The sequence below is a fragment of the Chaetomium tenue genome (assembly GCF_020726465.1).
Source record: "Chaetomium tenue strain MPI-SDFR-AT-0079 chromosome Unknown F5144scaffold_1, whole genome shotgun sequence".
Classification (NCBI taxonomy): domain Eukaryota; kingdom Fungi; phylum Ascomycota; class Sordariomycetes; order Sordariales; family Chaetomiaceae; genus Chaetomium; species Chaetomium tenue.
In genome coordinates, this window is record NW_027117329.1 from 3,107,467 (window position 1) to 3,123,038 (window position 15,572).

A 15,572-nucleotide genomic window follows, 5' to 3' on the forward strand; every position below is an offset into this window, starting at 1 on the left:
GTGATAATGACGGCGAGGAATACCCAGGAATATACCAAACCATGCATTTGTTTCTGCTTTCGCGACGCAATACACCCATTCCAGCCGTCTTTCTACTTCTTAGACGAGAAATCAAAAACCTTCGGATCACCCTTGTCCCACTTCTTGATCACCTTATACTTGGTAATCCTCCACGGGTTCTGCCCCTTCGCCTCGATTTCCTCGTCCCGTTGGAGCTCGGCTTCGAGGAGGCCCTACAACGGCAGTCAGCCAGCCGACCCATGACACGAACATAGTAGCCGACCACAAAAAAAAAGAAAAAAAAAAGAAAAAGCACTCACCCCATTCTGCATAAACGGCGCCTCCCCACTACCCCCAGCTTGCAGCTTGCCGATCATGTTCCCCGACACCTGCGCCTGCACCAACACCTTCTCCGGCCGAGTCACACCCTCCCCAGGCTGTGGCAGGTGCGCGATAATCCCCCTACAACACAACCCCCAAGTCAGCACATAGGTATCCCCCACACTCACTCACTCCATCACCACCCAGCTATCTAGTCACGCCACGGCATCGCCAAACAGGCAAGCAGGGATAACACCGCGAGACAAAACAAAACACGAGAGAACCTACGAGGTGACATGCTGCGAGGACTCGAATGCATCCAGCAGCACGCCGATCCGGGCAATCCACTCGTCGCGTGAGATAGTGTAGGGAGCGCCGCCGAGGACGGAGGTGTAATCGATTTCGATGGAGGGGCCGTAGACTTCGGCGTGGAGGGCGGGGATGTTGACGGTGTCGTAGTAGAGGGGCTGTTGGTTTTTTTGTTTGTTTAGAAGAGAGAAGGGGGCCGTTGGGGGGTGGTGGGTGATTAAGGGGGTGGTTGTGTTGTTGGGGGGGGGGGGGATTGGGGTGGAGTGCATACCACTTTGGTTACTGTATCGTGGATGTTGGCCCTGTCGAGCAGGTATTGGGTGATGCCGTAGGAAGCCATTTTGAGTATCGAAATGTCGTCAGTGTGGTGTAGCGTGAGGATTAGCCAGTGAGGATGATGATGTATTGGATGGTTTGGTTGTGTAAGGCAAGGGGTTCAAGGGTCGTTTCGTCTGCTTTGTATTTGGTGTTCCATGTCGTCACCGGCGCATCAGTTCTGCCGGATTCATAATACAGTCCCAATTCCCCGCCAACACCCCTCTCTGTCCCCAAACCCCGAACAAACAATAACACCACCACCCCATAACGCCGTCAACCGCCGGCCGGACCCCACTATTTCCCGGATGAAAGTGGACCCTGCCGGATTTAGTGCGCCGGAGTTTATGACGTAAGCTCCGGATCGGGCAGTTCTCTGGGAGAGGGAAGCTCCTGGTTGGCCAATTTGAGATGTGGGTTGCACCGAACCCGTCTTGGCTGCTGCTAGATGAGCTCATGATTGATGAGCTCATAGCGTCGTCGAGTGTGAAATATACATAGTAGAACCCCCCCTTTTCAACACCATTACACAACTTACATCCACAACGTAGACAGCCACCTTCCGTAGCTAAACAACATCACCATCCATCCCATTGCCCCATCCAGAATCTCTCCAACATGTCCACCTCCTCCCAACCCGCCATTCTCGTCCTAGGCGGGACAGGCACTGTCGGCAGCCGCATAGTCAGCCAGCTCGCAGCCTCCTCGCACCCGCACCGCATCCTCGTCGCCTCCCGCAACACCAGCAAGAACGCAGTAGCCCCCAAAACAGAGGGCCCCAACGTCCAGCCCGTCCCGTTCGACTGGCACAACACCGACACCTGGGACGACCTGTTTCCCACCACCACGGACAACAACACAACCAAGATCACGGCCGTTTTCCTGATCGCCCCGCCGACGCTGGGCGCCGAGCAGACCATGATCGACTTTGTCGACCTGGCGCGCAGCCGCGGCGTGCAGCGGTTCGTGCTGCTGAGTGCGTCGCCGATCGAGGCGGGCGGACCCGCCATGGGCAAGGTGCACGCCTACCTGCGCGAGCTCGGCCAGCGCGGCGAGGCGGAGTGGGCTGCGTTGCGGCCGACATGGTTTCAGCGTATGTGCTTCCCTTTTCCTTTTTTAGTGGCTTCTCTGTTTTTTTTTATGTCCAAATGTTGGTGTTTGTGTGCGTGAGTGATGAGGGTGGTTGCTGACTTGGCCGTGTTGCAGAAAACTTTGCCGACCTACCGTTTCATGTTGAGGGCATCAGGAAGGATAGCAAGGTGTATTCAGCGACAAGTGATGCCAAGATCCCGTTTGTGTCGGCCGACGACATTGCTGCCGTTGCGGTGCGAACGTTGACGGATGAGGTGGCGCCGAATTCCGAGTACCTGGTTTTGGGGTCCGAGTTACTTTCTTACGGCGAGGTACGTTCCGTCCCAAAGGTGGTGTTGGAATCTCTTCTGTGATGGCTAAATCATCCTAGATTGCAAACATCCTCAGTGAAGTGCTTGGTCGAAAGATAGTGCATGTCGATCTCTCGCCCGAAGAGCTCGAGAAGCGCCATCAGTCCTTTGGCATGCCCGAGGACTATTCGAGGATGATGAGCGCCATGGACACATCAGTTAAAAATGGCTCTGAGAACCGAACGAACGATGTAATTTTAGCTGTCACGGGGTCAGCGCCGAGGAAGTTCAGGGATTTTGCCTTGTCTGTCAAGGAGGTTTGGGGGGCGTGAGAGGTGTAAGTCCGAAGACTGAGTTGCGCTTAGTTCAAGACAGAGAGTATCTACAAATCTCGAATCTGCAAAATCAATCTTCCTTTCTGTGCCTTTTCAAGACATGAAAGATAAGGCACCATGACCACCTACAGGGAAAGTACGTCAAGCTTGGGAATGTATTTATACCGTAGAGGGAAAGCGCGGCATGGCAGCAAGCATCAGGAACCCACCAGCGCAGTCATCCGAAGTTCCGGAGCGGGCCTCCAGGAACGAGATCCTATGACGTCATGCGTACCTGAATTGGGACCAGCCAGGCAAGAGCTCACGAGAGTTCAGATAAATCTAATCTATTTACCCACAGAACACAGCACTCATCTGTTTGGTTGCTATTTTTGCCAGACTACAAGTCTATGCTAGGGAGAGGACAGACACCACTAGAATTCAAAACCGTGGAATTCGCAGCCAACATTCCTACCACCTCACCTCCCTTGCGTTAATCCTCCCTTAAGACCACCAGCGCTCACGACAATAACCTCAACAACACGAACAACAACAACACACCACCTAATCCTCCCGATTTTAACCATCAGCGACCGCCCTCCTACAACACCACAAATAATAAATCGACAACAAAAACAACCCCGCCAAAAAAAATGCCCAAACCCCCGCGAAAAACCCCCCGCGACCGCGTCCAACACGCCCTGCCGCCCTACACAGGCCCCTACCAAGTCGGCTTCCTCGAGCTCGAGCTCCCGGCGCGGCGCCCGCGCGCCTTCGCGCCACACATCAAGCGCAACGGCGAGTTCGCGCTCAAGCTCGACACGGTGCTCTTTGCCGTGTACTACCCCGCAGATCTCGACTCCCAGAATGACAGGAAAAGGGGTACAGCCAAGGAGGACAACGCGAAAGCAGCGACGGTTTCAGGAGGCGGAGAGCGGGTGTCAGTTCAAACAGAAACCAAGGAGGGAGAGGAACAGGGGCGGACAACAACAGACCGCCCAAAGCAACCACACCTCCGCCGCGTCCCCTGGCTCCCCCGCCCGCGCGGCGCGACATGCAAAGGCTACGCCAAATTCTTCAACGTCCCCCACTGGCCCGTCACCGCCTACATGGCCTCGACAAGTATGTTCACCAAGCTACCCGCGTACCGGAACGCCCAGCTATCCGAGCGATGGCCTAGCACGAGCACGGCCGCCGGGGCAGCGCAACAGGGCCAAGCGACGACTAGCGCTGGGGGTTACGAGAGCGGCGAGACACTGGTGGAAGGGGAAAGCGATAATAAGGGGGTGTATGGCGAGCCGCGGTTTCCCGTGGTCATCTTCAGCCACGGCCTGGGCGGGTCGCGGACGCTGTACAGTTCTATCTGTGGCGAGCTGGCCAGCTTTGGGTTGGTGGTGGTCGCGGTCGAACACCGCGACGGGAGTGGGGCTCGGACCTTTGTCAACAAGGCCGGCAAGAAGGAAAATCTGGAGAGCCAGGATGTGGATAAGTCGGCCGGGCCGCCGGAGAATGAGAAGAAGCGCCGTAGGACACGGAAGAAGAAGAGGAACACCGAGATACGGCCGTACTACAAGATCGACTACCTCGTGCCCAAGGACAACGCTCAGGATACCTCTCCACACAACCCCAACGGGGTCGACAAGGAGTTGCGCGGGGCACAGATCGAGATGAGGTTAGCCGAGATCGAGGAGGCGTTCTACGTCATGGGTTTGGTAAACAATGGGAGCGGAGACAAAGTGCGCCGCGACAACCTTCGGGAAGTGGGCCACATCGGCTCCAGTTCGATCGGCCTTCGCGGCATCGACTGGCAAGACTGGGGAGGTCGGCTGGACCTAGAAAGCGTCACCATGATGGGCCACTCTTTCGGCGGCGCGACGACCGTCCAGGCGTTGAGGTCCGACAAGCTTGCCTGGATTACCCAGGGCATCCTGCTCGACCCGTGGGGACCCGCAACGCCGGAATGCACCGAACATAAGTCGGTTCACAAGCCGGTGCTTTCCATCGGTAGTGAGGCCTTTATGCACTGGGCCGAGAACTTCGATTGCATCGAGCAGGTATGCAACGAAGCCCGGGCGGCAGACACGCTCTCCTGGATGACGACCATCCGAGGATCGACACACCTGTCCCAGACCGACTTTGCGGTTCTTTATCCAAATTGGATGTCGTTGCTCATGAAGACCATCGTAGACCCCAAGCGCGCCATTTACCTCACAGTTCACTCGGCACTTGAGTTCCTCAGGCTCACGCTGCCCGCGCCGCAAACCAGGTTTGCCGAGGCATGGCCTGACGACCAGCTGCTGGGCAGCGCAGACTCCGAAACCGAGGCCGTGTCTGATCACCGGCCTGACGACAAATGGGTCGCAGCCCGGTTAAAGATCCCCAACGAATTCTCGACGCGCCTCCGAAGCATGTTCCAGCGAGACGCATCACTAGCCTCGCCGAGGGGCTTGATGAACCAGGGTCTAGGGAACGAGATCTGGTGTCATCAGGCGCCTAGCCAGGATTCTGTAGCGCGATATCTGAGGCGGAATGGCCGGTTGCCCATCCTGGGCAGTCAGGAGGGTGTCATTGCCTGACGGGTTCCTGGCTCGCCTGGTTAGCTTGGCGATCCCCGGCTGCCGAAATCCGATGCGAATGTCCAGCAACGATGTGTGTGAGCGGCAAGCGCGCCGCCAGGCCCGAAGTATTGGGCGACATCGGACATAAGATGCGCCGGGGGTGCCGTGCTGAAATCGTTCGTTCAGGTTTCGCAAGCGACTCCTGTACCATGTAAGCAAAACGTGGTAATGATCTGCAATGTAGAGGGTGCCGATCCAACAGGATCCCGTCGGAGTGTTGGTTAGCAAGAGGGAAGAGGTTTGGGCCAGTGGAGGGCCAGTCATTAAACCGGCAGAACTAGAAGGCTCGCCCTTGGTACGCTTGCCGAATGCCGGCTGAGGTCGCCCATATTAACTGGCCCAAGCCTGTTAAGAATAGCAGCGCAGGCATTCCCCACGGGGCCGTGGCATGTCGGTAGAGCCAATAGCCATCAAATCCCGTGCCATCGTGCTCAGGTGGAAGACGACAGAAGAAGGAAAACTCAGGCGAGTGGGGAGATGGGGGCGGGAAGAGAGCGAGGACTTTGTAGGCGGACACGTAAGCCCCAATTTAGAATATTTCTCTCAGCGGGTCGAAGCCACCATCCCGAGGGCCCGGATGCTGGCTGCAGCGGGGAATTATTTTCCGCGTGCTGGAAGAAGTGTTGGATAATATCTCTTCTTGCTCTGACCAGGAAAACCATGGAACGGTGGCGGGTTCGGCAACCCGTGCCAAACTTCCGGATCACTACGGGGGAATGTTTAGAGTGGTCTCAGAAAGTGCCATGAATGGCTCACAACCTGGAAGCTGTGACCCGGGACCGCAGTCTCAATCAAGCACTTGCCTAGACGTGCCGAGCGAATGCCCAGGCTCGATCCGATCTGCATGGGCAAAAAAACAACAACGAACTGCATAGCAGCACCACTCGGCGCTCTATGAGAGGCCTGCAGCAGCGCCGATGTCTCAGGCTCCCAATGCCTGGCGCTGGATTTCCTAAGGGCGGCATACGAAGGGGGACCGGGGAGAGATGCTTGCAGCTGAGGTCGTATTCTTGACCTAAGGAGCTGAAGCAGCGCGACGGCCGGGCGCGGGCCGTGGTGTCGATGGGAGGGCTGTTGCACCCATGACGGATGGCGCCATGGCCGGACATCCCATGTCTCTCCGGCCGTGTATGTGGGCGAGGTGTCACGGGCGATGACGGCGGCAGCTATGCCAGCGCAAGGCCGAGATATTTCGCCCGAATACGCCCTTGGAGTGCGTGGGAGGGTCTAGCTCCAAAGTCCCCCGAGTCCCCCTAGGTCGCCTTGCAGGTAATCCGGCGTCAAACTTGCCGCGCCGAGGATCGCCATCGCCCTGCGCCTGAGCCTAGACTCGCGCGGCAACCAGGGAAGGTAGTGGTTTCCAGTGTGAGACAGCATATCCACGCATACCAATCTCGCAAGACTTACCAATCCCCCGAAAAGGGCGTGCTCGGTACCACGCTGTATTGTCTTGCGCAGGCTCTGGGCTGGTCTCGCCCGGTGTCAAGTCGGGACAGGATGGTTGGGTGATATTTGCTCGGTATGCCGTCAGGGACGCTGAAGGTGCTTCGGTCGGCCGGAGGGACACCCGTGGACCCAGCTTGTCTCGCTTCCAACTGGGAATAGAACGGACAGCTGGGCAGAAACAAAGCGGGGCGTCCGGCACAATTCAGAAAAAAAAAAGTGATATGTGCTGTGTCGAAGGGAAAGGCCTTGGGTCGTTTTCTTGGTTGCTCGGCGGCGGCGATCGATGCAGCGCGAAGAAAGCTTGTTGTGTGACTGCTGGAAGATGAGATGAGAGAGAGAAATGGTGCCAAGCCAGACCCCTTTGGGTTTGATAGGAGCGCTAAGCCCTGCAGGGGTTCAGCCTACTGCAGGGGTCCCGATCAGGGCCATCTGAGCCATCTCAGAACCATCTCAGAACCAACTCAGAGCTCAGGCCCTTCAACCTATGGGAGCACCTTCCCTCTGTCTGCTTTACTTTGGCACACAACTTCAGATGTGCCTTCCCCAACATCCATGCTCTCTAGTCCGAATCAGCTGATGCAGCCACGACTCAGACGAGAGTGATAGCTCACTTCTCAGCTTGCATTCCTTCCCGTAAACTCCCATCTCGTCTAAAATCCGGGCCGTTCCCGGGTTTCAATGCTTTTCGTTTCTGCACCTCGCGGCTCCGTTTGTGCCACCCGGCCACTCTTGTACGTTCTACCCCTCTCTCACTTGGACAGCTGGATTTTGTGATACATCATTCGAACAAAATAGAAGTGAGAACACAAGTCACATAACACGCACCTGCAATACGCCGCCCAACGTCCCGAGACTGGTTCCTGGGTTCCTAGCTTTGGCACGTTGACTGGCTGCTGCCCACAACGACCTCGTGTTGTCCTGCATTCGCTGTTCCTGACTAACATTAACTTCCCTTTCAGACAGTGGTGATGGGGATACAAGTCACACCGCATCGCACCGCATCGCACCCACTGCACCCACTGCACCGACTGGACGTCCCTGGCCTACCGAATTTTTATATTTGTTTATTTATATTTTCTTGCCTGCGTGCTGCGTGCTGCGTGCCTGCAAGTCCGGTGGAACCGCATGGCAAGGACCATGATGTGCTCTTCTGCGGCTCGCAGCGAAGGCAAGCTGCAAAGTAGCGAGCTGCTTCTTTTTGTTCTTCGTCAACCCCCCCCTGGAGAGGCACATCCCGCCAATCCTACCCCCAGCGGGGCCGTCTAATGTATGCAATAACCGCCAGCAGGAGAACTGCGACCTGCAAGTGAGCTCGCCACCGGGTGAAGACCGGCCAGCGACAAGGCATTTTACCCGTAGCCCCAGACACGGTGCATTCACCCACCAGCTGCGGCTACGCGTGCCCGAATTTCAGACGCTTGCTTCGTCAGTTTCGGGAGATCATAGTATGTACCCTGCCCGGGATCGAGCGTCGCCAACAAGGACCGGGGTTATAGAACCTGCCTGTCTTGTTCTCCCACACACCCCCTCCTTGGACGCGGACACACGGAGCTCCCGGGGTCTTTTTCAAGAGCATCGGCCCTCACTCTTGCCTCCAAGCCTCTGTGTACATACTTAGCTCCGTATCTTGCTCAAGTTTCACCGGATCTCCTTCTTCGGAGGTTTCCCTCTGGCGAGGGTGGCCGTATTTATTTACACGTTTCCCTCTATCGTTATCCACCTCCGTTGCCGCTACCATGGACATCCTGTTCTCCCCGTATGGCGTCGGGGCTTTGCCCAAGTCGGCCATGGCTGAAATTGAGCGGAGAACGGAAGACTTGCTCAAGTCTAGCAGCTTCCAGCGAATGCTAGAGCTAGAAAAGAAATACAAGGTGCGTTTCGCCCCGCCCCCATCTGCACTCACCGCTTGCTTTTTGGTTGGGTTCGTGTCTTGAGTGCCTTGTGCATGTCTTATACCGGGCTATGCCTCTAACATTGCCCTTCACATCTTCATAGACGGAGCAATCGCAAGGCCCTAAACTCCTTCTCCCGTCGTCCCAATCCCCAACCCAACTCAAAGACGGCCCTCCGCCTCGGCCTGAGCGTCCGGACATTCTATTCCCACAAGAGCAATTCCTGATGGTCAGGGCCACGCAACGCACCGTTATTCCACCCTCACTATCCCTTTCCATACCCCAGGGAGCCGGTAACTTCCGGCAAAACCACCTGAACGAATGGGAGGCCGAGGAGGACGACGAATATGAGGAGGTCGGCACTCCGACGAACAATGAGCCGTTTCAGAAGCAAGTGAAGTTTCTCTCGCCGGATGGCCACTACGATGACGAGGATGGCAAGTCGGAGCAATCATCGATATGCCAGTCCCCGAGCTGGGAGGGTTACGGCCAGAGAAAGAAGGACAAGAAGTTTGAGGCCGAGCGTCGAAAGAAAGAAAAAGAACAAGCCGAAAAAGAAGCCAAAGCCGCAAAGAAACGGGGCACGTCGAGGCTAAGCAAAGCACCACCGCCACCACCGCCGCCCGTGACAACCAACCGGGATTCCAGGCCTTTGGCGATGACTGCTACGGATCGCTCGATGTCAGACCCACTGCTCGTCAGCCGGCACCTGGTTCAAGGCAGCCAGCCTGTCCATCAGCCGGAGGTGGTAGGGCGGACAGTTTCCGCTGACGATCTCCAACAAACCCGGTGGCATCAACCTGCTCTGGCTGAGATCGTTTCTGGTTCGGGCGCCGGCGGTTGGTACAGCGAAGGCATGAGCGACCCCTCTACGATACCCCATCATTTGTTCCGCGACAATCGCTTCGTTCCACGGCAGGAAATGCGACGGTCCATGTCAGAAGGGCCAGCACCTTCCACGCAGCAGCCCGCTCCATCCCCCCAATCCAAGCATGAAAGCCGGTCTCCGCGTGATGCATTCCCGCCGTCGTCTTCGAGAACTCCCAAGCTCCGGCACATGTCTCCTTCCGGCCCCCGGGGTAACTCTTCGGCACAAGGGATTTCACGCACCAACCACTTACAAGAGTCCCCGTCCGCAGTTCCCACCGCTGATGGAGCTCGCCGCAACGGATATGTACACCATCAAAGAGCGCAGGTCGCTGAACGGGCGATGGCTGGTCTTGCCGACGAGCAGCTAGTGGCCGACATTGGCCAATACTATCCGCCCTCGAGCTCCAGTCCTGGGCAAACTCAGCACGCGAGGCGGTCCTCTCTCACACAAGAAGCTAGGTCTGCGGCAATGAAGCTTGTGGGTATCAAGACGCCCTCCTCTGCCAGAGACGGCAATGACCAAGTCGATTACTTGACCTTCAAAGCGGTCCCGTACTCTTCCAACGTCAGCGCTTCGGGATCGGTTGGAAGCATCCCCGCATCGCCCAGGAATGCTGATGGGCCTCCCCGGACCCATGACCACGAACGGCCATCAACTTCTCAAAGCTCTACTAGCTCGAGCGATCCGTCCACCGCTGGTTCTGGCTCGAGCAGCCACGGCAAGAAAAGCCGGAGTTTGAGGGACGTCACAAAGTCCGCTCTAAGCAGGTCCAAAGAGGCTCAGACCCCGGTTGAGAATTCCCAATTGCTGCCACCATACTACAGGCTGAAGGCGCTCATGCACTCTCGAGCATCAACCCACGCAGAAAACAAAACATCCCCGCAGGCCACCCCAGCGGCCGCTTCCGTATGTTACTTTCCTTTATTTGTTTTGGGCTTATCGATGGATTCAGAATACTAACTCGTTCCAGAACCCCGCAGCGGTGGCCTCGGGTTCTCACCAAGCCAAAGCAACCGAGACGGGGACCCAAGGAGGCTCCCGGGTATCCGAGGGTTCCTCATCGTCATCCGCCTATGAAGACGGATCGGCGCTTCCATCATCAACGACAACCCCAGACACCTCACGGCCACAGTCGGCAAAAGATATCCCGCTAGTCGCCAAGGGACCTGCAAAGAGGGTTCCCGAGCCTCTCGGACCTCAGGACGATGAACAAATGCTTCATCAGTCGCCAGATTCCAGCAAGTCAAGCACGCCCCGTGTCCGCGACTCGGAGACGCGCGGGAGCGGGGAGATGGGGAGCGAAGACCGTTGGAGCAGAACAGCCTTGCCGATCGATATCGATGGCGATGCACAGTCTTTTATGACCACGGTCTCCAACTTCGACAACGTGGATGACACCGAAGAGATGCCGCCGAATAGCCCGCCACCCCCCGAGGCGGCTGTAGAACAACCGAAACCACTCAGGGTGGCATCAAAATCTGGTACCCCCACTAGGGATGTTGAACCCGTAATATCGATCCCACCGCGATCTCGAAAACGCAGCCAGAGCTCGCAAAATGGATCGCCAATGGCCTCCTTCGCTTCAACAGAGCGGCGGCAGAAAGATGATGGGGCAACACAGGACGTGGCAAAAACATCGGAGAAGCATGAAGATGGGATCAAGTCCAGAGAATCACCGAAAGTGACGGCGTCAGGAAACCATCCCCAACCCTTGGAGCATCTGGTCAAGAAGGAGCTGCAAGAAAGCGGGCCAGAGCGGTATCGAAGGAAATTTCAAGAAAAGCGGACGGAGCAACGAGGGTTGGAGATAACGCCAGAGCGTGAAGCGCAGAGGGGCGAATATGGGATCGAACCCGCTTCCGGTAGCCCACAGTACGGCTGGGCGCCCGGCTCGATATCCTTGACCAACTCTACAGTCCCTTCTACTGGGCCGACATCTCCCCAAGGTCTAACTCCGGATTTCCAAATGCCCAACGACCCCTATTTCGCCAATCTTCCGGAACAACTCACGTATCACGGTGTCTTGGGCGATATTCCAACCTCAGCCGGGCCACCGTCTCCTGTTTCCCTACCAAGTCCGCTTCATCAAATCCCGTCGAAACCTCCTTCACAGCCCCGAGCCAATTCTGCTCCGATTTCTTCACTGTCATCCCTGGCGGCGTCGGGGGCTTCCACGCCGTCGTCCCGTCCGTCCGGGGCGGCACCAGTTTCGATCTTGAAACAACCCAAGAGTTCGCCGTCAGACCGGCCGCCAGCCCTCTCGGCAATTCCCAAGCACATGCAACTACAAACGGGAGTCCAGGTGCGGCCACCGACCACCGGGATGGCGCCGATTGCCAAGATGTTTGTTGAGTGCTGCAACTGCAAGTTCTACCATGACATGCCGTCCAAGCTCTACGAGTGCATGGCCAAGCCGGACGCGGTGGTTGAGGACAAGCTGCTGGGCATCTCGGGGGCTATCACGACCATGGTCAAATGCCCCTGGTGCCACCACAACATGAGCAGGGGTTGCTGTGCTGGGTACGCGGCGGTTGTTTACCTGAAGGAAAAATTGCACTGAAGAGAAGGTAATGACATCGTTGGAGTCGGGAGGGGAGGACGAGTGCTTTCGAATCATTTCTTTCTATGATATGTCGGGTGTTGGATGAGAAATTGCTGACCGGATATTTCCTTTGCGCGATACCTCCCTCTATTTTGTTTGCATCCCCAATCGGCCTGTCTTCAGTCACTACCGGTTCTCCGTTCATTCCAGCCGACGGGCTTCATTTCTTATGCTAAGCATACAGAACATATTTTACAGGGCATAGCTATTCATGCTGAGTTGTTTCATTTGTTGCAGCATACCATGGTGCGGACATGAGGAGGAAAAGCATCACTTTTCTCCTTGCTCTCTTTTTTCTCTTATGTATTGAGAGTGCATTTGCTTGCTTGTACAAGTATTTGGTGCGGCGCGATGACCAAAGGGACGACAGAACATTACACTCCCTATGTCCTGGTAGCATTGAACAGACGAGATCCAGTGTGAGACATAGCAAACCTACCTACCTACTTTAGACATTATTCATAGCATTATTGAACGCCGCCCACACACAACACAGCACTCGAAGGCTGTTATGTTGCCTGCTTACATACACATGCCAGTTTTCCCGATTATTTCGCACAGTTGCCATATACCGTCGTACTATGAGCAGCTAGCGTGGAATGTCGTCCCCTTTCCCTCGGAACTCGGCTCGCAATAAATTGTTGCGCAGTAACTACCGGAAAGTGCCCTGCAGCGGCATGTTCTAAGAAGCTTCGAGCGGGACGATTAATGAAGCTTACGTCGCCTACGTGGGGCGGTAAAAGCACAGAGATGAAGCGGGATTTCTCTGGGGGGCATGAGTTGGACGTGGATAGATTGGTGTTGGAAGAAGGTCCACATCCCCGGCCCGGCAGTTACAGGCACGTCGTTAGCGAAAAGGTGGGGTGATGGCCTGTTTGGGTTCCATTCGTTTCACCGCCAAGACATTGAAGCTTTGGCCATTCTGGGCAGGGGTTGGCAAACTATTGGAACTGAAGAGCAGCTGTCATATCACGTGAATAGATGGAGCATTTCATAGCTCGCATTACATAAGCAACTGTTCGGCTTGAGGCGGCTTCTTGGCAATTGTCCCGACAGCACAGCTTCCAGGCTCTTCTGCCCGACCCGCTTTTTCCGGCCCGGTGGTGGTTGAAAATCATCTTTTTGCGATGACGCCGACTCCGATCGCGCGTTCGGACCCGACTTTTTCGCCTCCGCATATCAGCACGACAACGCTAAACTCCGTCGACCACCCAATTCTTCTTCTCTAACAACTACAACCACCTGGGTTTCTTACGCATCAAGAAATCCTCCCGCCAAAAAGAACGACGACTCCCACCGACTCTCGACTCCACCTCGCCATTCAAAGAGCGGGATTCGAATTGCGCTTGAGGGGTATTCGCCTCTGCGATAACTCGGTCCTTGCTCGACAATTGCATCGCCAGGCCATGAGAACAGTCGCATAGATTTACTGACTACCGGATGGCTCCATTCGCAACGAGCGTGCATGCGCACGGAGCTGCTGGTCAAAACCACGACATAATATCCGACCATGGCGCCGCGGCCGACCTTCCGAACGAGGCCGTTGAGATCACGGCAGTGCAGAAGATGCTCTCCGCTACATCGGGGAGCTTGTTGACGGGCTTGCTAGGCACGTAACACCGTCAACTCCCCACTGATGCGGCAGCAAAAACTAACTAACCCCTCCAGCAACGCCCCTCGACGTCGTCCGCGTCCGATGGCAATCCCAAGGCGTCACCCAGCCCGCCATCGACTTTACCAAGCTCGCCCTGCCGACCGCCGCCACCCCAGGCGGCGCCGCCTTCCGCCCGGCTGACCTTGGCGTCACCGCCTGCTGCCGCGAGGTCTTTTTCACCAACAACACATCCGAAGTCTGCCTCGCCGGGCCCCGCACTCTCCCACAAAACAGCACCCCCATCACGAACCCGGGAGCCGCATCAACAATAGCCTGCGCCGTCGAAGAAACCCAACAACGAACATTCACCTCGACCTTCGACGGCCTACGCAAGATCGCCCGCAATGAGGGCGTGACAACGCTCTGGCGTGGCCTCTCCCCGACGCTGGTCATGGCGATCCCGGCCAACATCATCTACTTCACGGGATACGAGTGGCTGCGGTTCAACCGGGCAGGCAGCCCGATCGCGCGGGCGGTGCCGGACGACTACGCACCGCTGGTAGCAGGCTCGGCCGCGCGCATCCTCGCCGCCACCGTGGTGTCGCCCATCGAGCTGTTCCGCACCCGCCTGCAGGCCGTGCCCGAGCGCGCCGCGACCAACCCGCTCACCTCCACCTTCCGCGGCATCCAGGACATGGTCGCCGCCCACGGCTACCGCTCCCTCTGGCGCGGCCTCTCCCTCACCCTGTGGCGCGACGTCCCCTTCTCGGGCATGTACTGGTGGGGGTACGAGACCATCCGCGGCCGGCTGGCCGCCGCGCGCGAGCGCCGCTCCCGAGATGCGCTCGGGCTCGACTTGGACTTGAAACGGGGCCGGGCCAGGGAAGCAGCAGCACCCGGCAGTGCGACGGCAACACGCTCACGGGCGTGGTCACGCGACCGCGCGAACGACAACCACGCCGACACCTTCACCGACAGCTTCATCGCGGGCGCCGCGTCGGGCGGCTTCGCCAGCGTCGTCACCATGCCCTTCGACGTCGGCAAGACCCGCACCCAAGTCTTCCGGGACACCACCACCACAACCTCAACCACCTCAACCACCGCAGCCACCTCTGCCGCCGCAGCAGCCCCCGAAGAGCGCAACATGGCGCGTCTGCTGTGGCACATCTTCCGCACCGAAGGGCTGCCGGGGCTGTTCCGCGGCGGGGTGCCGCGCACGCTGCGGGTGGCGCCGGCCTGTGCTATTATGATTAGCAGTTATGAGGTGGGGAAGAGGGTGTTTCGGGGGGTGAATGAACGGGCGTTGGCGGAGAGGAGGGGGCTTGTGCAGGGAGGGGGTGGGGTAGAGGGGGTGGTGGTGGAGGGGGGGCATGAGTGAGTTGGGATGGGGTGGAGTGGAGATGTGCGGTCTCTCTGAGCTTCTTGGGGCGACTGCGTTAGAAGGCGTGTTTTGCACTTTCTTCTTTGCCTTTTTACCACATTTTGGCGTCTGGGTAGCATGTCTGGCGTTTTGCCTTTTTGGTGGTGGCTTCTGAGTGTTTTAAAGAGTCAGAAACGAGCTAGCCGGCGTTTGGGGAGGGGCCTGGGTTGGTTTGGTTTGATTTGGCGAGACTCTCGACTCTGGACTCGTATGGCGAACACGCGGGGCGGGCAAGCAAGCGTTGTTCTAATATCTGCATTGCTAGATGGGGTGGTTTAGATGCTCGCTCGGGCGAGTAATTACATGACCTGTACAATACATTGCTGTGGTCTGGCGGTGTAAGTTGGTGGATGATAGGGGTGTGAATAAACAAGACAACGAGCTGGCAGCTTCACCGCTGAGTTGGGGTTGATAAACTGTGAATTGCACATCAAAGGGAAACGGGTTGGGAAATCGTATTAAGTTCTTAGGCCTCTCTTGATGGTAGG

At 57.1% G+C, this 15,572-nt stretch overlaps 5 protein-coding genes across 5 annotated transcripts; 4 read left to right on the top strand and 1 right to left on the bottom strand.

Annotated features, from left to right (window-relative positions):
* Positions 1-5: 5 nt before the first annotated feature.
* F5144DRAFT_38779 (uncharacterized protein) lies at positions 6-1,266 on the bottom strand. The gene is made up of 4 exons (XM_066784692.1): positions 902-1,266; positions 610-788; positions 321-462; positions 6-233 (listed from the first exon to the last, which is right to left on the bottom strand). The coding sequence occupies exons 1-4, from the start codon at positions 968-970 to the stop codon at positions 93-95; spliced, it is 531 nt and encodes a 176-aa protein (XP_066648550.1). The 5' UTR covers positions 971-1,266; the 3' UTR covers positions 6-92.
* A 166-nt stretch (positions 1,267-1,432) lies between these two features.
* F5144DRAFT_38742 (uncharacterized protein) lies at positions 1,433-2,696 on the top strand. The gene is made up of 3 exons (XM_066784690.1): positions 1,433-2,038; positions 2,152-2,348; positions 2,408-2,696. Exons 1-3 carry the CDS (start codon positions 1,564-1,566, stop codon positions 2,657-2,659), a joined length of 924 nt encoding a protein of 307 aa, XP_066648551.1. The 5' UTR covers positions 1,433-1,563; the 3' UTR covers positions 2,660-2,696.
* Positions 2,697-2,987: 291 nt separating this feature from the next.
* F5144DRAFT_39164 lies at positions 2,988-5,477 on the top strand. The gene has a single exon (XM_066784719.1). The coding sequence runs from the start codon at positions 3,295-3,297 to the stop codon at positions 5,215-5,217; it is 1,923 nt and encodes a 640-aa protein (XP_066648552.1). The 5' UTR covers positions 2,988-3,294; the 3' UTR covers positions 5,218-5,477.
* A 2,592-nt stretch (positions 5,478-8,069) lies between these two features.
* On the top strand, positions 8,070-12,176 carry F5144DRAFT_39160 (uncharacterized protein). The gene is made up of 3 exons (XM_066784717.1): positions 8,070-8,576; positions 8,701-10,374; positions 10,439-12,176. Exons 1-3 carry the CDS (start codon positions 8,442-8,444, stop codon positions 12,026-12,028), a joined length of 3,399 nt encoding a protein of 1,132 aa, XP_066648553.1. The 5' UTR covers positions 8,070-8,441; the 3' UTR covers positions 12,029-12,176.
* Positions 12,177-13,156: 980 nt separating this feature from the next.
* F5144DRAFT_608263 (mitochondrial carrier domain-containing protein) lies at positions 13,157-15,042 on the top strand (the record flags this gene model as incomplete). The annotated part of the gene is made up of 2 exons (XM_066791585.1): positions 13,157-13,679; positions 13,739-15,042. The coding sequence occupies exons 1-2, from the start codon at positions 13,511-13,513 to the stop codon at positions 15,040-15,042; spliced, it is 1,473 nt and encodes a 490-aa protein (XP_066648554.1). The 5' UTR covers positions 13,157-13,510.
* Between the last annotated feature and the right edge of the window lie 530 nt (positions 15,043-15,572).